The sequence below is a fragment of the Vespula pensylvanica genome, chromosome 8 (genome assembly GCF_014466175.1).
Source record: "Vespula pensylvanica isolate Volc-1 chromosome 8, ASM1446617v1, whole genome shotgun sequence".
NCBI lineage: Eukaryota > Metazoa > Arthropoda > Insecta > Hymenoptera > Vespidae > Vespula > Vespula pensylvanica.
In genome coordinates, this window is record NC_057692.1 from 7,029,121 (window position 1) to 7,052,574 (window position 23,454).

The 23,454-nt window shown below is 35.4% G+C and overlaps 1 protein-coding gene across 1 annotated transcript in view; it reads left to right on the forward strand.

Annotated features, from left to right (window-relative positions):
- Positions 1-3,165: 3,165 nt before the first annotated feature.
- Positions 3,166-23,454, forward strand: part of LOC122631200 (protein O-mannosyl-transferase TMTC1-like) — a 147,104-nt gene continuing 126,815 nt past the window's right edge. Inside the window, exon 1 of the mRNA XM_043816593.1 lies at positions 3,166-5,735. Within this exon, the coding sequence (XP_043672528.1) occupies positions 5,380-5,735 (356 nt within the window). The 5' untranslated portion in view covers positions 3,166-5,379. The remainder of the gene's footprint in view (positions 5,736-23,454) is intronic.

The following is a 23,454-nucleotide window of genomic DNA, read 5'->3' on the forward strand; positions in this document are numbered from 1 at the left end:
ACAATTTTGAAATAAAACGAAACGAGTAATTGCAGTGGAAATCGAGTAATTTTTTCTTATTTCTTTGACTTCGATTATCTTCCATTAGTTATCGACGAACGATTTTCCTTTTGAATTCATTGTATTTTTCTTTCCCTTTTTATTTGTTATTTCATCGAAAGTATTTGATATACTTGAAAAATATTTCATTTTTTTTAGATTTATCCTATTCGAAGAAGTGTCAGCGTTTTAGTTGAGAAGCAATAACACTCTTGGACGATTTCTTTTCTGTCGAACAAAATCATTTGGTATCCTTGGCGACATGGTCTAAGTCGGTCTTGTTACGTCGTGACAGATCTCTTAAGAAATTTCTTCTTTCTCCTATCACAATGTCTACGCCCTTCGCTTGTACGCTGCAAAGCGAAAGTGTGGGAAACCTATTTGTTCGCACCATTCAAGGATTTCCGAGTGCCTGTGGTGTACAAGCTCTACGGTACTGGTTTATTGCCCGAGGGGAATCAGCAACTTAGAAACGTGTCATAAGGAAATACTTGCCATTGGATAAGACAGTCAGGAAACAGAACTAATAGCTGATTCATCGTACTGAACCGCGATACAAGTAAAGATTTCTGCTATTACCATGATTTCTCATAGTTAAGGTCAGACTAAAAGTATTGATTCCTCTCTCGAAATATCAATACGAGTTTTATAACGTCAGAAATATCGTAAATATTTCTAAAATATGACTTTTTAAAGAGAGGGAAAGAGAGAGAGGGGGGGAGAGAAAAGGATGTAAGTAAATATATTTATGTCGGAACATTGAAATGATTTTATTCGGCTACAGTACGATCGTCATCGATTTTACGTTCAATTGGAATAATTTGGAAACATTTGAACGTAAAGGAAGCATTAACGATTCGAAAATTTCCTAGAAAAATCCAACTAAATTTCTTTCTCTCTTTCTCGAGAAAAGGAAAGTACAATGAACGATCTAACATGAAGCAATCAGAAATGTCACGGACGATGATGAAAGATAATCAGGTGGATCTCGATTACGTCGGTGATCTTAGGAACAAGGAATTCTCGATTTTCTCTTATCCGCACGAACGTTTACGCCCTTCTCTCGTAAGCCTAGAACTCCGCCTACGGTGGTCGACAAAGGGGTGGAAGCTACTTCCTAGAGAAACTCTGGAGATGTAGATAGAAAGAGATAGGTAGTTTGAGAGTAGAAGAGCATAGAAACAGTAGATGGGTAGCGAATTTTCATTGGATTTCGTGAACACGAGTTTCGATGTTGGCCGCGGCCGCGTCAAAGCGTTCTCGTGCGACATTACCGGAAATTGCGGCTGGTGTCTTTCCTGAATTCTCTTTCTCTGTCTCTCTCTCTCTCTCTTTCTCTCTTTATCTATCTTTCTATCTCTCTCTCTGTCTTTTCGAGGTGTAGTCCCACCACGAAATGCATGAGTTTTGCGGTAAATTCGATGGTTTGTATATGTACACACACATTCAGATGAACGACGTAGGTACACACATAGATAGGCGTTTATATACATACGCCCACACAAAATGAGGAAGTCCAGAGTGGATAGCTTGGTTGGTAGGACCTGTGTACTCTGTGCTCACTGCTGTTCGGGTACATTAATTAAATACATTCTGTCTTCTGTCGCTCACTCTCTTTCTCTCTCTCTCCCTCTTTCTCTCTCCCTCTTTCTCTTTCCCTCTCTATCTATCTATCTATCTATCTATCTTTACCTTTACTATCCTTCTCTCCACATTCTCCGTGTGCACACCGCACCTTTAACCAGCCGAATGTCCCGCACCTTTGATTATCCATGGAGCTCCTATTGTGGTGATGCTTCAGTTCTAGTTTCGGAAGCTGTTACAGAGCTACGGCGTTTTGATGAAATCCCTCTCCACCTATCTATCTAAAGCCAAGCTAGCCACGCTTCGTTTAACCGAAATTTATTAGAAAGCTTAACTCATTTTCGACTGAGTTACGTATTACTATATCTAGAGTGTTGATGAAGTTGCGTGTTAACGCTTGATTAGATGAATCGAGCGCATCGAGCGACGAAATTGATTCTTTTGATCAGTCATTCGTTTCACAGGTCATTTTTGACTTAGTTTCATGTGTGTTTTGCTCTCATCAAGTTATTCCGGTTCGAATGTTCGTTTACATTAGGTTAATTTTTTAGGTTTTTTATCGAATCATTAATGCTCGATGTATTTTCTTTGGTTTGTTTAACATCTTTAATTGGTATTAGATTGGTATTAGGTTGCTATTAGATCCTCGCATTTAAGTATATTAACAGTCGATTCTTTTTTTACTAATGAAAAATACTTGACGATTGATAATTTTTTTATATATTTGTTAATTAGTATCATTGATCGTAAGATTTTCTGTTCCTATAGAATTCAAATATATTCGTTTTATATTTTAGGAGAAAATTTTTAAAGCAGCTATCGGAATTATAGTCATTTTTTACGTTATTTATACTTTTTCACAATCGTTAGAACAGCTTCGTTTCTACGTGAAAATGTGAAAACACATCGCCGCGAGTTAGATACATTATTAAATAAGTGTTCTTGGACACCGTTTGCCACGAGTAGGTACGTGTAACAAAGGAGGCGGTAAGAACGACAACCGAACTCGTTTATCTTTTAAATCATAGATAATCTTTTCTCTTTTTCCACTATATTCCTTTCCATGGTTTACGAGTACATTCACGATTAAACGGCATTGCAAATGGGAGAGGTATGTTTTATCGGGTATCTTATATACTCATAGCACGTTTGTATTGCAAGCCATAACGTTTACTTTAAATCATCGATGAGCCACGTGACACGAAACGCATTAGAACTATCGATCGTGAAAAAGAGTATAAAAAAGAACTTTAGTACAAACGAACAATTTATTTTCGAAACGAAGTCTTTAGTAGTGTAAACAAATACAGATATCGGACGTAGGTGCGCGACTCTTCTTGCACTTTGAACCGATGGTGTACTTGCGAGGTTGGATAAGTGAGAAGGAAAGAGAGAGAGAGAGAGAGAGAGAGAGAGAGAGAGAGTGAGAGGGATCGCACGAGGACACGCACGCAGAAGGAAAGCCCTGGGGGTGGCTGGTGCGCGGGCGCGGCTTTGCGGGTCAGAGTGCGCCGGGTATATAACCGGGCGGATGCCGTCGTCCTTTAGTCTCGCGTTTATCGTCGTCGCGTCGATGTCGATATCGTCATTATCATCATCGCGTTCGTTACCGTCGTCTTCGCCGTTACGATTCGCGCGATCTTACCTCACATGCGACGTACGATGACAAAAATGCGCGCGTTTCTTTTTCTATCGGATGTTTTGTGACGTTCGACAAGTGGATTAAAAGTCAAGAAAAAAAAATTTTTTCTTTCACATTCATATGCCAGTTCTATTTTGATAAATGGATTTCTTTTCCGTATTATTAAAATTCTAATGACAGTTTTAAACTGTTGAATTTCAAAGTTTGATATCAATGATAATTACAGTCATTGATCGATGATCGTGCATGATCAATCCAGTTATAATAATAATGGTAATAATGATAATAATAACAACATCAACAACCTATGTTTCCATTAATATGGATCGATCATAGTTGGGTTTTAATAAAACGTCGGTGTCCGTGTAAATCTGTGACATGTATTTTCTGTGTGTATGTATCTTTGAATAGTAGGTCAAAGAGCTATCGTGGAATAAGAACAATCAATCGAAGATATCGATCATCGATCAAGTTCGAGGTGCAAACAAGGTTACGATATCATCGATATCGAAGCATTCTTCTTTTCATTTTGATCCGAAGACGTGATCGTCTTTTTAAAGTGCAGAGTAGAAGAGGAGTCGCTGGAGGTGCCTCGAGCAGTGTTCCGGGATCAAAAAGGGTCCGTTCGAGAGAAGATGCAATCCTCGTCGATAAGCGAAACCGGAAAAGTTATTGCGATACTCCGCTAGAAATTCGATTCGTTCGGTGGTGCAAGGGTGGTGAAAGGGTGAGAGAGAAAGAGAGGGAGATGAGAGAGTGGAAGGGTTAGGTAGCGCGCAAGAGTAGCCGCGAGATAAAAAGATAGAAAAGAAAAGAAGGGAAGGAAAGAGAGATAATATAACGAAGGAAACGAGGAAAAGGAAAGAGGTGAGAGTTGACGAGAAAGGAGAAAGAGAATTCTTGGTTACAGTGTTTCGAGTTAAATATGAATAATTGTCGATAGATCTATATACATAGAAAATTTGTGATCAATGGGGTTTTATAAGTTATAACGTTCTCGTTTATCTTACAATAATTTCACGATTTTCACGAACGTTTACGAAAATTCATGGAATAAGATTAGTGTAATTGAAGGATTCGTGTTCACCGAAGTTCTGCTTTAAATTTCTCTCTTCTGGTGGACATTAGAGAATGGTTGAATCGGGATCTACGAGGTAGTGTTAGATAGAATTGTAATTAAAACGACGTCATCGTGCGGAGTGAACGATTCCATTTCATTCTTCTCGAAAGGTTGGAATCTTCCAACCGAATCGATCGTAGCGGATTTCTGTAAGGTGCTTTAGGAAGATACGCAGCTGATGCTATTTGGATTAAAGCGATCGAATAACAGGTATCCAATTGCAGGAGAGAGAACAATGAATCGATCCTAATAGTCGATCGCGCAAAGAGAAAAGGGATCAAAGAAGCATTGCATTTATTGCGGTGCTTGCCTGTCGAAAGCACGCGAGTGCAATCGATTCGGTCATTGCTTTTCGATTGGAAAGCATCCGCAAATCGACTCGTATGGTGAATCGTAAAGACAAAAAGTCAAGCGATATACGTTCGCTTTAACGAGTTGCTATGATGACTAAATTCTAGAAAGAACGATCCATTCCGATTTGCAAGATATTATACGCCTAAAAGGAGGCTACCGTAAAGGAGGATAAAGTGATTTGCTGGTGGACATCGGTTTGGCTGTTAAATAATGAACTCTTGTAATCGTTCATCGAGCTCGCTTCAAAGGAGAACGAACGTTGCCGTCGGCGATGCATTGAAAGGTTAAAATGCTCGACTATTTTTCAAGAGACAAACAAAGAGCTAACGAATGAGCTCGTCGTCGTTAAGAAAGCATTGTCTTCGCGACGATGAGACGTCCGATGGGAAGAGTTCGCGAGAAAAGATCGACGACGGAGATCACGATAGCAGCGATAATCTCTACGTAGTTTCATTAAAATTTCTCGAACGTATTAAGTAGGAGGTGAAAGATGTATCCAATTTTCTATTGCTGATACCGGGTAAACTAAAATCATCGAGCCTCATGAGATCCATCGTTTTCGTGAGTCACGCGAAAGAAGAAGCGTGCTGGTCAAATTCAACGATCGCGAGTTGGATCGTTTGGGCGGTCCGGTGAAGTTATGAGGCGGCGTAACAACGGCTTTACGGCTGGCGGCAATAATGTCGCTTTTTGCTGCCAGAACGCGAGAAAAGCTGGAAATCGCTCTTTTGCCGGTGGTAGTTGCAACGAATCGGAGGGCAACGAGCCACCAGAATGGTGCATCTATGCGGCCGTTACCCTTGTCGCGATTGGTTGTTATCTGAACGCTCTTGGTGGGGATTTTGTGCACGATGATATCCCAGCTATTGTAAGAAATAAGGATGTGATCGCTCAAACCCCAATCGCTAACGTTTTAAAAGACGATTTTTGGGGTACGCCGATGCAGGATGTCAATAGCCACAAGAGTTATCGTCCACTTACAACACTTACATTTCGGTGAGTATACGATGATTTTTACGAACTTAGAGTGTAATTTTCATTCGATACGGTTCGAATCTTAAGACATTTTTAATCTTAAGTTGGTAGCTGAGAAGCACATATACTATACAAAACCAATTAACGTTACGATACAATTCAGTCGATTGTTCTGTGATTTTGTGACATTCTCTTGGTTCTGTGATAAAAAAAGTACTATCGATTTTCTGTCAGTGTTTCAGAATTAAGTTCCTTGGAGTTTCTTTATTCATTCGTATTTCAACGGTTGTAAGATTATTCTATTTATTGTCTTCCTATTGTTTTCATGACTCCTATTTGAGATTATCGACACGTCACAAAAAGATCAGACTTTGATAGCATGTTGTATCTATTAAAACTTCTATTAAGCAATAGGTATATTTCTGATTTTCGTTGTGTCGCGATATAATGGCAAGTACTTATCCTCTCGTGTTATTTTCTTATTGAAAGTGAGGATTATGAATCCGATTAGTGTGACGTATGTGGTCGATAGTGACAGTTCACCATAGATGTTGTAGTAAGAAAATCCTTGACAAAGGATTAGGTGAATCGGTAAAACATGTTACAACGATACCAATCGTATGCCATATAACCCCTACCCTCTGTTGTCTTTCTCTTTCTTTTTATCCTTCAACCCCATACCACTTCCGATTTGATGCATGGATACCAGTTTGCCACTCCACGTGCAATACTGCATATTGGCTGGTATTGGACGATCCATCACGCCACAAGACACCGGCACATCGCTCATCCGCCTTAACGCTCCAGATGCTCTTGCCAACTTCGTGGTGTAGCACAAGAAGGAGAAGGGGTCTTGCTAGAGCAGCACTACTCACCTACTTGCTCGTACATAGATACATACACACACACTCACATAGGTTCTACTATACATTCGCTACGAAAGGAAAGGGCTATACGAAGGATAGGATCCCACGTTTCACACACTACCGGAAGTGGATCGTATCTATAATAGTTCACGTCGAAGTAGGCAAGGAGAAAGAAAGAGTGTTCAGTGGATATGTCGAGTCACGTTTATCTCCGTACTACGAGATATTAACGATTCGGATGGCGCCACGTCGAAGTAGTTTACGTAAGCACCTCGTAACCTTCGTCACGTCTTAATCCTTACGTCGACGCGCCGTTCGTCGTGTCCGTTCAAAGCAAACGACGAGCTTTCGTCGTGAAACGAGAATGAAATCAAATTCTTTGTTTTTCTTTTTATTCCTCTCGTTAAAATTCCGTTCTGTTATTTTATAACAAGAATAGCTTCACAAACGAACTAGTACTTGTCACGAAATTGTCATGACTTTCTTCTTTTTATTATTTCAAATAACGGAGATTCTGGAAGCAATGAATTTACAAATTAATTTTGCTCTTTTCAAATCCTTTCTAACTTCTTTTTATTTCATATCATGCGTATCATCGAAAGGATTCAATTGAATTGGTTTCTTTCTTTTCTTTTCTTAAATTCTAAAAATATTAAACTGCATCCGGAAGGAGCAGCTGAATTTTATTTTAAGGAGACAAAGGTAAAGATGTTCTAATAAAAAAAAATGTATTGCAAATTGTGAGTATAGTTCGTCCTTTTCGTGATTCTACTGACTTTTCTTTTGACGCTAATACTTAAATCCTTTTGCCCGTTGCAATCGCAAAAATTTCTCCAGTTGGTCATTAGCCTTTGAATAAAACTATCTATCCTTTTCTTTTTCTCAACAGTGCACATTTCATTCTCCATCTCTGTTTCTGGTGATTATCTCTTCCCTCTCTCTCTCTCTCTTTTTTCTCTCTGTCTCTCTATCTTTCTCTCTCTTTTTACATTCCTACCTCTTTATTGCCACGAAACTCGGACATTGCTCACGTTAGTCCGCTTTGAAGGCTCGAGTGCCCGAATGAAACTGCGTGGTCGACCCCAAAAGTCCAGGGTTGCATTCGTGCCGGTTGACCCAGCGCCTTCCGTATCGTTCCAAACTTTCCGCTGTATTTCCGGTTGCTTTACCAAACTACGTATTATACTTTATTTTTATGTGCGTCCAGCATATACAACATATCTGTGATCTCTATTCCTATAATAATACTTTTAGTTTTTTTTTTTTTTTTTTTTATAATCTTTCAACGTCACGTTTACTCTTTGTTAAGTTTTTAATTCTTGCGATTAGTTTCAAGGTTTCCATTATCGTTGCCTGTTGTTTTAGTCGAATCGAGGATTAAAGGACTAAAGGACTCAGCGTGGGGTAAAAGCCGTTTCAATGCCGGCTAATTCGTAATTAGGTAGCATTATTGGAAAAGTAGAAAACTACCGAAAGTCGTTTATTTGTATAAATTCCCACACTTATGTTAAATAAAAAAACCAATTTGCCACGATAATTATACAATATCATATCCAGAGAAAATTTGGTTTGTTCCTATATATATTATTTATATCGGTGTCATTATTTTTAATTTTAAAGATTTACGGCTTGAAAATATTTTTGAGATTTGATATTCTCGGTATAACTACTCGAGCAAATTTTTGTTTCTTCTCTTTTCATTTATAATTAGGATCTCGTTAACTGACGACAAAGGTATTCACAAATGTTTAATAGGTATTAAAAATGATTAGCATGCTCGTTATTTTGTTCGTTTGTCATTTATGTATACAACAAACGAAATTAAAAGAATTAAAAGAAATTCGAGAAATAAAGTTATTAAGGTTTAAAATATCATATAATTCTTTATTTGAAAATTAATATTTTTTTTACGTCTTAAAAATAATTAAAAATTCCTGGGCAATGAAAATTTATACGCGACGTATCGTACTTACGTATTTTTTACTTATTTCTTTTTTGTTTTCTTCCATGTTCTTTTCTTTCGGATGAAACAAATGTGCAGTTGTAAGCTTCAGTACATGGACAGTTCTAAGAAAAGAAAACAACCATATATATACATATTCACATAAATATACTCACGAAATATAAAATAAAATATAAAATGTCGACATCAACAATGAACCAAATGTTATTTGCGAGCTTTAACATTCTCGTTATAACGAATGCTGTAATATTAAAATGAAACAGAGAATTTATATTAGTCACGATTGGAAAACTGGAATATACATATTTTATGAATAATTGCAACAGCAGAATCTAACAGAACTATAATTAACCTGTTAATTAAAAAAATTGTAAAATAACGCAAGGCGTTTTTAGATTATTTGAACATTAAAATTTATAGCTCGCGAACAAGGCGAAAATATCATTTTATTAAACAACGCTGTCTCATTTTTTACATTATTCAGAATTAAATACATTTTCCAATAATTGAAAAAAGAAATCAATAGATGTAGATACGTATTTCTTTTCAGTAAATTACTCGATGTTATTTCAAGAACATTTAAGTGTTCACGCGCGCATACGTATACGAAAGAAAATAGAAAAGAAAATGAAAGAACCGATAGACATCTTTGTAGTTGCACGATAATGATCGTTATAATCGCGCTTGTTCTAAGTTCTCTTTTACTCCCACGAGTGATCAGTTTCCGTTTCAACGATCCATCATCGAAAAAGCTAGTTATGTTACGTATCGTTAACGAACTAGCTTTTTATTCTTTCAACGATGATAACAACATTTCTCTTACTTCGTCGTTTCCTCCCCGTTTCTCTTGTTTCTGTTAAGAAAGAAAGGATAAAAGAAAAAGAATAGAATGAAAAAGAAAGAACGTAATAGAAACTTTACAAAAGGGAGCGTTTCGACTTTAGCGAGTATGGCGTGCTCTGTCGAGAGGCCGAGTAGTTGGAAACTCACTATCCTTTTTTTCTTTCTTTTTTTTCTTTTTTTAATTTTTAGAATGCACACATCGTAACCAAGAAATCTCAGCTTCACTTCAGGACGTTAACAATGGAGGAAGCGGTTGGTTCGACACCTCTCTCTCTTTCTCTCTCTTTCTCTCTCTCACACACACACTTTTCTTCGCCGTACCTTCCGCTTGAGTCACTTTCAACGAGCGGAGATCGCGGTTGTACGGAACGATGTAGCGGGCACGTTCGTGATCATCGTACCGACGAGACTCGAAGCTGCTAGCCGAAGAAAGTGGTAGTCGTCGAGTTAGTCGGTACTACCTGCTGATGTTGGTAGCGATGGTAGTAGTGTTGGTTCTGATAGAGGGTCGGGCGAGGCTAAATTCAGGAAAACGCGAAGGCAAAGACCTCCTCGTCGTTCTCGTCGTCGACTACAGCAGCTTTATCTCGTTATCGCCAGTAGAGGCCGAGGCAAACAGAAACGTAACGAGTCGGAGCTTTGCTATGGCGGTTTTCTCTTAGTGTGTGTATGGCTACGGAAGAAAGAAGAGTGTGAGTGGCAAAGGATAGAAAGAGAGAGAGAGAGAGAGAGAGAGAGAGAGAGAGAGAGAGAGAGAAAGAGAGAGAAAGAGAAAGAGAATGATAAAGAGGAAAAAGGAAGAGAGAAAGAGAGAAAGGGAGAAAAAGAGAGATAGAGAGACAGAAAGGTAGAAAGGGTAGTCGATGCGATCTCTGAGAAAGCTGAAAGGGTCGTTGTGCATCATCAAAGTCCTGCAGCTTTCCAATACTCTAGCAGAGTTCATCGAAAGTTGCTTCGAAAAGAAGGCAGAGAAGAGAGCGATTACCTGAATTGGACTTTCAGACGAATACGAAATGCGCTTTCCTGGATAAACCAGTAGGCGAAAGATATTCGTACGGTCGATGTGATGGAATTAATCGTTATAGCTGTTTAAATGGGATCGTGTTAATGCTCGAAAGTCCGAAAAAGAATTTAAAATGTTACAAAGAGTAAGACAGAGAAAGAGAGAGAAAGAAACAGAGAGAAAGAAAGAGAGAGAGAGAGAGGGATAGAGAGATAGATAGATAGATAGAAGAAGGTAACAACCTCTTCTCCTCGTTTGCCTGTGAAGGGAGATTAGGAGACCTTTAATAGATTTAAGATAGTGTACACTTTGCAAGAAAGTATTTTGAAAGCACGACGATGGCGATCGGCCAAGCTGGGTCGATGTAATGCTAGATAATGAATAGGAAGCTATCAGGATTCGGCTTTCTCGCGTGTAAGACTCGTTTCGCGTGAAGTAGTATTTCGCTGGTCGAGCATTTTGCAAAAGGGAATACTCAGGAAGCCGTTTATGGTAGTTATCCGTTGGAATATCGTGCCTGGAGATCGAGCGATCTTCCTGCTCGACGTTTTACGCGATCGTGTCGGTTAAATCGCGATCAACGAGTCAAGTTCACATAGAACGAGTTCGACGATGATTTATGAGAAAAGTACGAGAGCGTTGAAGATTTTACGCTTCATTTTAAGCGTCCCGGACTATCGTCGTTAAGTTTTCTTGAGGTGACGATAGTCGGGAGTTGTAATTTTGATCAGAATTGAAAGTTTTTTTTCTGTTTTTATTCTTTAACGATCAGCTAGAATTTAAAGGCGTGATAAAATCTTAATTTTTTCTTTTTTTTTCTTTCTCCATTTTGAATCCATATAAAATCGATCATAATTACAATGAAATAAATCAATGTACTTTATTACAACAGCGTGATCTTTAATCACGAACTTTTTATTGATATTTAATCTTATAAAGATCTTCGTTAGAAATAATTAAGATTAAGAATCGATTCGTCCTGAGCGCTCGTTCGAAGATCTATTTCGTCGCACGATTCCAACTGCAATTCATTCCTTCATCTCGATTATATTTCTCACGATAGGTAGGTCTCTGTCGTCGTTGTGTCTTTAAAGTAAATGAGTGGTAAAGAGAAATTCTCGATATGGTCGGTGTTACAGGAGCACTTCTGTGTTGGTGTGTTATTTCAACTTGATCGTGACGAGGAATCGTAAGCGCGCATTTGTCTTCTCCGACGTAGCCGCACGTTTATCGGATCTATGAACTTTGCTTCGAGGTATGTAATAACCGACGATGAAACGAGATGAAGTAAATTCGTGAAAGCGAAAATCGAGAAAACGGGAGAAAAGACGTCACAGAATGTTATGAAATAATATTTCTCTAATATCGAAAAATATATTTAAGAAATAATTTTCTTATTCGTTTTTATTTGGAATATTAACTAAAACGTATGTAATTATTATCTATAATAATAAGACATATTTATTATTATTTATCATTATCGAACATATTGTTACAATAGATATATGTACTAATGTCATGTAAATATATCCAAGGTGAAATTGAATTTCTCATTAACGAGAATGTATTTTATGTTTTGTTTTCATTCGAGCTCGTACGTACGCAATTGCTCTTAGTGTTTATCCAGTAGGTTACCTTCACGAAGGTCCTTTGGGAGTTAGTCGTCTTTGAGAAGTCTTACGTTGTAGACGTGATTTGTTCTCTACGGAGGGATATAGAAGGTAATTAAATTATATTTTAATCTTAATATACTGTATTTTATCAAATATTTTATCACGATATCTTTGTAAAAAGTTCGCTATTTTATTACAAAACATTCTTGCGTAATATATGCTAATAACAAAAGAGAAATTGGTACAATGAATTTTCTTATTTCTTAGCTCTACAATTCACGATATAGGAATACGTACGTACACGTATATGTATGTACATACATACATTGAATCGACGAAGCAGCGAATATGAGAAATTGCGAGTTTATTATTCAAACGCATTTCTTTCAAATATTTGCCGGTAAATCTTTGTATATGGAGTTCTATAAAATCGTTGCCCCTGGTTGCTCAACTTTCGTCGATATCGTCGTTGTGCTAAAATTTATAGTTCTATCTCATATATATATGTATATGTGTGTGTGTGTGTGTGTGTGTGTGTGTATAAATATGTATGTATGTATGTACGTATGTATATATATGAATGTGTGTGTGTATGTTCATCTATATAGATATCCGAAAATGAAAATCGTGTACGCGTGAGCGCCCTCGTTTTACAGTCCTCGGTTCTTTCGATTCGTCGTAGGAACTGCGATTTCAATAGATTTAATATCTTGCATGCTTCGAACACATTCATAGCGATGCTTTTCCGATGTTCACGAGACACTGTGAGCGTTTCATTTCGAAGCGTGGCTAGGTTCGGATTTCAATGCGTTTCGACGCATGTTCTACGCGCATTAAGCGAACGAACGGATTCATCGATTCTCGCGTGTTGTATGGTGATCCCACCTACGATCGAACGAAGAACGGAGAGAGTTTTCGGGAGGCATTTAAACCGTAATCACACGATCGACACGGATTCGCTCGAGCAAGTTTCACGTTATAATTCCAATCAATGGATGCGATTGTTTTCTTCATCCTCTTGCTGGAAAATGATAGTATATTCATAAATATATCGTATAATCAATCGATTACTGATTATGAAATAAGAGATTATTTATTTCTAACTTAAATTTTTCATTATTGTACTATTCTAAGATAAACTAAATTATTTTTTGATATATTATCAAAAGGTATTTCTCATATGCTATCGTATCAAAAAAGATATATAACCGTAAGTGACTTAAATATCACAGCATTTCGGATGTACGAATATATATATATATATATATATATATATATATATATATATATACGTAATATAATATATACATACTCCGATCGAAATAGTATTGGAATTCTAAAATTTATAATATTTGATTTATATGAAGGTACCTATTTTCGATTATCATTAATCGATATCGGTAAGGAGGAAATTATCGTACGAACAGATATTATTTATAGCAAGTTTGGAGTTTACAGCGAGCTATATTCATTAAAAGCGTGGTAATGGTGTACTAGTAGGAAAATTCATTGGCGTTTGAAACATGCGGATATAGAGGAGCGATAATTTCGTCATCGCACGGTGTTGGCATAGCGAAGGTATCGCCGTTCGATTTTACATAAACTATGAAGCCAGAGATAGATAGATAGATAGATAGATAGATAGAGAGAGAGAGAGAGAGAGAGAGAGAGAGAGAGAAACAGAGAGAAATAGAGGTCATTTTCGCGCTTATCGTTGGAGCTTAATATCGTACTGCGATTCTTCCCCGAACAAAAAGGCATAACAGATAAAACGCACATTTCGTGACCTTTCTTTCTCCTTGGTAGAAAAGATGCCGTGAAAAAATATAGTAAACTCAGTCGTTCAATTGATCGTATGCGTGCGTCTACAAACATATATAAATATATTATACATCCATATACCTCTACGTACATACGTATATGAAATAGACAACGCTTTTTCGTGCGATCGATGCAGAATATTTCCTGTAAATTTCATCGTGTTGGAACATTTTATTAAATGTATATACGTATAATTCCGATTTTTTCGTCTTCCAAGAACGAGCTTAGTCGTGGAATTTAGTTTCGTGGAGTCTTTCACTTTATGGGAAAAAATCTAGAATTTCCATCAACTAGTAGTGTAAATATAAGGTTTCCTACGAACTACTATCGATATAATTTTTTTCCAATAATTAAATCGATTCGTTTGACTATGAATTCGATATTTTCTATAATATCGTTTAACAAAGTGAAAAACACAAGAGGATTGATTTTATAAAATCACGAAGAGTCATGGAAAAGGTCGAATCTATGATCGATTTGAGAATATATATATATATATATTTATATATATGTATATATATATATATATATATATATATATATATATATTGTACACTATCTATTATAGAATATGGATTGTTCAAACTAATTGGGTATGGATTGTCCAAACTAATTGGAAGACACGATGTTTGAATGATTCGAGATATTTCGTCGACGTCGACCTCTCGACTTAACAAGAATAAATGTATTGAATGTTTCCAATTTAGATTTTATAGTACAAAATACTTGGTATCATCTTTGAAACTAAATTATGATTTCATTCAATTTTGTAAGCAATTGAAGAAATTCATTCGAGACTCGTTACCTTTAACAAATGAGTCGTGCAAATCTCGTGTCGCGGTTTAACAAAATTGGACGATTTAATGGTACGACTGGAGGATAAATTCTGGAAATTGCAAGGACCCATGCATGCACGTACACGTTTGCTGACGAAGTTAAGGGAAGACCACGTTACTGCGAGCTTTCCGGCAGATAGTTAATTACTTAATTACGTTGCCGTAATTAGTTCACGGCTACGAGGTTGGTACATGAAGGCTCTTGATTGACGTATCGTCGCGACAGTAAGGCACTCCTTTACAACGGCCACGTTATATACTTACTTACTGTTATCTTGGTAATAAAGCAACGCATGTACTTCTATTCGTATGTATGGAATAATTATCTATGTTAATTTTGTCCTAGGAATCTAATTACTTCCTCTATGAATAGTTTAGAAAATTTAAATTATTGAACTTTATTTAGTAGTTCATCGAATTGAAGAGTTTGAGTTTTGTAAAATGCTATCACAATATTATGCCGATTAATTTAATCAATGAATTTTGCATAAAACTGCACAAACAAAATTGTGCATACACTGTGTGTGTGTGTGTGTGTGTGTATTGAAAGAAAGAATTATTTAACAGCAAAAATACTTGAACGCATTGATGCGGCAAAATGTAGTTTCGTTTTCTTATTTATTTCCGTCGAACAAGGAAATAGTTGAATTAGCCCAAGCGAAATAGTATTCAGTAATATAATTTAATGTTTATATATTATGTATATAATTATTATGTAATGTTATTATGTAATAATTCAATTTTCTACTATTTTAAAGCAATGTTTGTAATCACAAAGCGTATCTTTCACATATTCTTAAAATATCGTACTTACCATTAGTTCTTAAGTAATTCGTTTTGAAGAATTAGTAGGATCGATAACAACATGGTATAAACGTATGATTAGATAAATTTTCTTCGTTAGATTATTGTCGATTTTATGATTAGTTCTAGGAACGATCAAAGTTATCGCGTATCTTCGAAATGTATACATGAATGTGTATTGAATAACGTTCTTTAGCTTTGACTCGCTTTTACAGAAGTATCAAATGTTCGTTCGGTGAGTATGTATAGACTCGTGACTCATCTCCGCTTTTGTTCATTTCCTCGTGTAACGAGAAATCGACGTTATTCGTAAATACGTCTGATATTTCTTTCAAACTAACATCCGACTGTCAAACAGCTACCGTGTATACGTACGTATTTATATGGAATGGACTTCGACGAATAAGATGATTGAAATTGTATCTAAAGGTATTTCCGTTTGACCCAAGTTGAAGCTATAATGTTTTTTTTTTTTTTTCATTCACTGTTAGGATAATGAAAAATATAGCAGGATCAAGTTAGAGTATTTTTAAGTGCTAATTTTTATTAGATTCGTATCAACATACACTTTTTTTTTATTGATTGTTATCCTATAACATTTATTTTCAAAAGACACATTTTGCCATTTTTAATTTTGTATTAAGTTCGTAAAATTGTGATAATATTTTTTAAATAATAATTATTTTCAACGGTAGCCTTGAAACATTAAAACTAAATCGACATTGTTTCATCCATATTCACTTAAAAATTTGTTCACACTTTAAAATTGTTAAGCTCAAAAATTTTGACTATTTTTCGACGTAATTTATGATGCGAATGCAATTCCGAAAGTGCACTTATTGTTTTTTTTTTTTCTTCTCTCTTCGATACGAAAACTCGTCTTTTGTATCTTGCATTTTCATCATGTAAAAAGCCGTTTCGTTATCGTCTTATGTATGCTTTTTTTTCCTACCTTTCACTCTTTTTCCGTTATTTTCCTAGCAACCCAGATGCTGGCCGTTTTCTACCAGCTTCCATACTTGCACCTTTAACGTAACTTTCCCGTTAACTTTTCCGAGCGCAAGTACGCGCAAAACTTCGACCGCATCTTAACAAATCCCTCGATAGCATATTCCCTTGGGCTGCAACCTTTGGAATCGCCGCTTTCTGCTCGCTTACTTCGGCTTACCTTTATTGTGTTTCGTAATTCTGTTCTTAGATATTGAAGAATTTGAGATATTCAAGAATATCGTTATAATCATTGTTACGAAACAATTGCTCTTTCTTTAATTTTTTCGTGGTCATAAAAAGATCGTAAAAAGTATTTATTCATTTTTTGTATATGTATAAACAGTTAGTTCGGAAATGTGAACGTCAAAATGAAAATTATTAATAATAATAATAATCATCATAATTTACTTTCAATCATATCCAATTACAGTCTATTTTGGAACGTTAAGGCATTATATTTGCATAATAAAGTTTTCTAGTTTATTTAAATTCAATCCATTCTCGTGGAACACGTCTATTGAATTTTTCGTAAAAAAGTTTCGAAGTATGTGTAAAAGCATTTTCTTCGTGGAAAAATAACCAGTGCATAGTAAATTCTAATATCCTAAACGAAAGAAATTTTTTTCCCTGTCTTCGTTTTTGTATCTCGGGAAAAAACTATCTCGTTGTTTTTATAATTCAATGTTATAAAATTATTTGCGATAATCATTGCATGGATAGAAACAAGCTTTTGTTACAATGACGTAAGCAGATTATATTCAAAAATATCTGTTCTCAATACTCTTTTTTTAATTTTACATTCATTTTTCGTTTCACGAATAAAGTTTCTTGGTTGCATTATCTTTTTTCTTTCTTTTTCTCTAAAACGTGTATCAAGTAGTAGAAAGAATATACGAAAACGAACTTAACATTTCCTACGTAGCTTATATACGACAAAAGAAAGGATGGACGAAGGAGGAAGAATAAAGTCATAATAATCTTTATCTTTCTTTCAAGACCATCCTGCGTGACAATGAATCGCCATGACGTTTTCATTTTCTCACTCTTACTCTCTCCCCCTCTCTCTCTCTCTCTCTCTTTTTCTCTCTGTATCTCTATCTCTCAAGCTTTCATTATATTCGTTTTCTTCTCCTTTTATTCTTTTAGTTCCATTAAACTGAAACAGTTTTAGAAAAAAGAAGCAAAATGAAAAAAAAACGACAGAAGAACTTCGAGACAACATAAGGATTTTATTTATACACAGCAATAAAGCGTTTCGTTATAAGCAGGGCACCGTAACATTAATCTTGTGCAATCGTAAACCGAGTAATATAAAATATATGGCCTCTTGTCGCTGTAATCCGCACCAGCTACGCTTCCATTGCTTCCGTCGCACCGTAGATATTGAGTCGTTGCGAGCCGAGCTTCATTAAGTATTACAATACAACGAACTCCAGGTTTTCCTGCGCCATTACACTGCATTTTCCAAGAGGACGAAGGCAGCCAAGGCTGCTTCTTGGATCCGAGCCTTGTCTTTTTCTTTTTTTCTTCTCTCTGTTTCTACCTTTCTTTTCTCTCTGTCTTCTTCTCTGTCTCTTTTTTACCTTTGCTTCTTCTATTTTATGCTTTATTTCTTCTGTAAGTAGTCGGCAGGTCGTTGTTAAAGAACTCGCTGGGTGAAAAAGAATGATTTTAGACCGACGATGAATTCCATCGTTTGCAGGATTTAGTAGAACAGGGAATACACATCCTTTCTTCCCTTGTAGATTCTCATCCTAATTACTCTGTAATTATCGATTTTGTTGTAACAATGTTTTCAAGAAATCGTGTCATTTACTTGCGTGAGCTTTGTTTCAATCGAAATTCATGTGACTATTGGATGGAAAAAATTTTTCATTATACTTACTTATTTCGATACTATTATTTTAAGATAATAACTTTAAAGTCTTTTAAAAAATCAGTTAATGTCACCAAACTTTCTTTAAACTCATTAAACTCTAACTGATGACGTTAATCGCGTTTTTATTTTTATTTTCATTAATATAATCTTGTTTCAATAAATGCTTTCACGTCTTTCACATAAAATTCTATGTTGTAGACCGTGAACGAAAAACTATTAGTAGTTAGTCGGATAATTTATTTGAGTTACTACAAGCTGTTCGACTCTCCACGTGGCTTCACTAATGGGAAGGTTCTTCGATAGAACGGTTCATTGTCGGTTAATGTCCACCGCCAATCACTTCACTATCCCATTCACTCAGACCTGTCCGGATTGTCTTCCAGCTACCGCAGATAAATTATTTATACTCGTCCATTTTATTTGTTAACGCTATAGCTTTGTAGGTATCTACATAACTACATTTTGAACGAAGGAAAATGAATCATCATCATCATCGTCATCATTATTATTATATTATTATTATATTATTATTATTATTATTATTATTATTATTATTATTACTGTTATTATTATTATTATTAAAATATTATTCTTGATTGTTTAATTTTCGTGTAGGACGTTTAACTCTTAAAATAGACTGCACGGTTTTATTCGTTCATTCTTCTACGTCAGTTTTTATCCCAGGAAAATCTCATGGTAAAGACGATGTCAGGTGCGGTCCTTCGACGAAAGACCAGTTAGAGCAGCAATTTACGTTTAAACAGCACCGCGCATAATCTGTTTAAAGTCCTGAAACAACGTGGAAGGAGGACGCTGGCGTTATCTGCGAAGCTTAGCGAAGCTCAACGTTTTCGCGGAGATGGTAAAACACGAGCGAAGAGAAGAGAAGTAGAATAGTCATGATTGCAAATGCTTTCTCTCCTAGGACTTACGTTTCATGCTATTTTATTTTATTCAAATATTTGTAATCGTCGTAACAGTGAATGTGTCTTCATTAGATAATATAACAAGAAAAGATAACTTTGTATACAAAGAAAAAGCTATTTGTTCAGTAGATATCGATTTTGTACGATTATAATTGGAGATTAGAAAAGTAGAATTATAAAGAAAATTTTATTTTAGTAGATAATTTAGATGGGAAATAACAGAATTCTAAACGAAATATAAAATGAAGTAAAAGTAAAAAAGATTCAAAATCTAAATTTTACATTTATAACAGATCATTTGTATACGATATTTCTTTTGAAAACTTTCATTTTTATTCATTTAAATTACTAAATTAAAATACATGCATTCTATACTTCGATCGAAGTTGCGAGAGTACTAAGGTAGTCGAGTATTGCGGAACTTGAAAGTTCGATTTGCCAGTGGTAAGAGGGTGAAATTGTTGCGGTCAGCTGGATTAGGTTCGATTCGATTCTGCCGCAGCCTCTTGCCAAGATCCATTTCCTTCCAAAGGGTCGGCCGTTTCCGAATTGGGCCAATATCGTCGTCTTGGCGATTCCACTAACGGGAGGGAAGTGTCATTGAGAGCTCTCTTTAGATCCTCCTCTCGTTTATTTGATAGTGAAATGATGGGTGCGCTAAGGAGAAAAAGTAAAGCCTTCCCTTTACCATTGTCGTTCGTCAAGAAAATATAACTTTTTAAACGTGGATATACGTTTCGATGTATAGGTTGCAATTATTTTTTCAACGGATTGAGATAAATCTTGGAAATGTAATTTTATTTTTAAATATTATCGTCGCAATTATTCTTCATAGTTATTATATCAGCGAAGAAACGATATTAGAATATTCATTGAAAACTTTTTATTCATCCTTTATCGATATTAATTGATATCATTTATTTATTCAGTGAATTGTGAATTTCGTTATCTTCTTTGGATCAATCGATCAACGACACATAGCGAATAGTCGGAGAATACTTACTATCCCGAAGCACGCCATCGCTGTTCATTGTAGAACTCTCACAGTGACACTCCAAGTTCTAATTCGAGTCGGTAATTGTTTTCCTACCTAGTGTCAGGCAATTATCTAGCAACCCTCTAAAAACGTACGCGATTTAATCTTTTATGTGTGTAAGTCTGATGAGTAAATCTGATTAGATTGTATGTGTAGATGTGATACTTACATATCATAATGAAAATGAAATTTTACAAATATGATTAAAAATCTAGGGAATTTATAATAACAAGTTAAATTCTTGATACGATTAGCCTCATGTCAGAATATTTTTTCGAGCGTAACGACAAAGGAATATTTCATCGTACGATAACGCAGTGTTTACGTAAGTAAATTTCTTAGTTCTCATTGGAAGAGCGTTCTAAGAAGAATTTGCATTTATTTAGGGAGAAGCTTATAGGTATTCTAGTTACTCGAAGGTCCGTCTCCTTTTTCATGCAAATGCAAAGGACGTCTCGTACCAAGAAGAGAGAGGATTTCTAGAACTTTTATGTTACAAAGTTGTAGTAAACTTTCCTTTCTCTTATATTTACTCTTTAATTTGCAGAATTTAGACGGTTAAAAAAGAATTTTCATTTCATTTTTATGTACAACGATTATACACAAAACAAGTTGGCGAATCATTTCATGCGAAATCGATAGATTTTTGGAATAATATTTTTATTTCCCTGAAAAATGGAATATCTAACAAGCTTTATAAACATGCAGATTTTTAAAACTATTAAAAATTATCGTAGTTACAACAAACGTACTTCTTTGATTATAGTTTTTTTTTTTAGTTTGATTGTAGTTTACTTGTACTTTACCTTTGATTATAGTTTACTTTTTGTAAACAATAGTACATCGTGCATATAGAAAATTCTGAAAAAACTTGATATAATTGGATTTTCCTCTTTCATCACAAAATTTATAATATGTGAGATTTTTATAATCAAAAGCAGGATCAACAATTGATGCAACATATTCACCCGCGTGTTTTCCTATATATATATATGTATTGGTTGTATAGATCGTTCGTAACAACTTCTATTAACCAATATTCACGTCTCTCTTTTACATTATCTCTAAATTTATTAATTGATAATAAATGTTAATTGATAATAAATTCAGCTTGTGTATTTTACGTATTAACTAACGAAATCTTTGATCTAATTTTTCGCATAAATTGATATTGATTCTCATTCGTATGATCTTTCCATAAAAAATACAAGTATCATTGAAAAAGTATTCTTTGATACATAAAGTAAACACATTCAGTAAAATATATAGGTACCTATAGGTAGGTTCGGTTATCTGGACAACTTCGCTTTTCATAAAGGGGTCATAAATTTATAGACGTTTGTATATACGCCAATCAGTGCCGCAAAAAGTAGCTATGTCGGGAATACGACTAAGGAGTAAAGGGGGTTGTCATATGAAATTGAAATGCCGAGTTCGAAACGCAATCGAGTACGTCGTGGAATTCACGCTCGAATCCGTCGTTACTACCTACGGTTCGCGCTCTACACGAGAGTCACAATGAAACCGGCAATGACGTATGACATCGTTTCCGGGGAACAGCAAAGAGGGTGTGAGAGGATGCTGTTTCGGAGGATAGCTTGTGTGATGCTGGTTGAATGTATAGAGCAAGAGAGTGAAAGAGAGAGAGAGAGAGAGAGAGAGAGAGAGAGAGAGAGAGAGAGAGAGAAGAGGGTCAGAGGGTAGAAGGGTAGAGAATGAAAAGCACGCACCGGCAACGGCGATATCTGAAACGTGTTTCGATTGTATGTACGTGAGTATAACGCGAACGGTACAGCTTCGATTCCGTGGCCATGGTGCGACGATAATTGGATTCTCGTAATTGGCTGAAATTGGGGAGAAACGGTATTCATCGAAGAGGTGTGGGCTTATTCGCATTTCTCGACCGATGTATCAATATACAGAGTATCTCGTCTTAAGATAGTCATCTCAATATTTTCTTTGATTGTAATATACACGATATAAAAAATATTTCATATGCAATTCGAAAAATATCGAACTATGGATATCCTGTAAAAAATACTTTTTTGTTAAGATTATTTTTTTTCGGGGTTTTCGAAATATCACCTAGGTACTTTTTTACATATAAATGTAAATGCATATTTTTTGGTATATCACAGCTAATATTAATATGCATTTAGACATATTCTTGAAAGAAGACCTTTGATTTCTAATATTAAAGATTTATCTCTATTCGGATCACAAATCTTAATAATGATAGTGTATATATAATATGTATTTATAATATGATTATGAATTGACGCTTATCAGTTAAATTTGTTTTACTTAAAATTCTGTATTCTGTAATTGGTGTTCGTTGAATAGTTTTGACAAATCGAGGAAATATCTCTAATTTATTTGTCGATACCAATTTATTTTGAGAATAAAGGTTTTTTCTCGGAAATGAAGTTTCTCAAAGAATATTCCAAAAATTTTCTAATTGAATCAATCGATTGAAATAAATAAATTCACAATTAATGAAATATTACCTTGAAATAATAGTTTTTTGGATATTCTCCATTGAACTTGGAGTTCTCTTTAAAATGTACGCTCGACTAAACGTCAAGAAACGAACAATATAATTATTGCGAGCGTTTAAGGAAGATAAGGTGGGTGTTGTGCTCCTTCGTTCTTGCATTCTTGTATTTATTTGTAGAGAAATTCAAAACACTTCAACTTCGAAGATTATGCTAACGAGAGATCGTTTAGATGTCCAGAGCGTCTTAACGAGTTCTTTCATATTATAAGTTTTGCTAAAGTTGCTAACCATCCGTGCTTCTTTACCGGTCTTTTTGCATTCGATAAAGAGAAGAAAAAGAATCAGTGTAGCTTCAAATATCACACTCATATCGACAGTTTATCGTCTTATCGTAGTATTAATAGATGTACTACTTCTCATCTCGTTATTAAAAGAAAAAAGAAAAAGAAATCGATACGAAACATCGTTATATTCTGTCATGTCTGAATCTGCTCGTGTTGTTAAATGGGCCAGTTCAGTTCGCCGGGACTCCGAAGTTCCTTGTCAAAACTTGTTACAAGTTACGTCAGGATAGGAACAATGAATCTATGAAACAACGTACACGTAAATGGCAAATTGGACAAACTCCATTGAAAAAGTAAACTTGCCAAAGGTGTCGACATT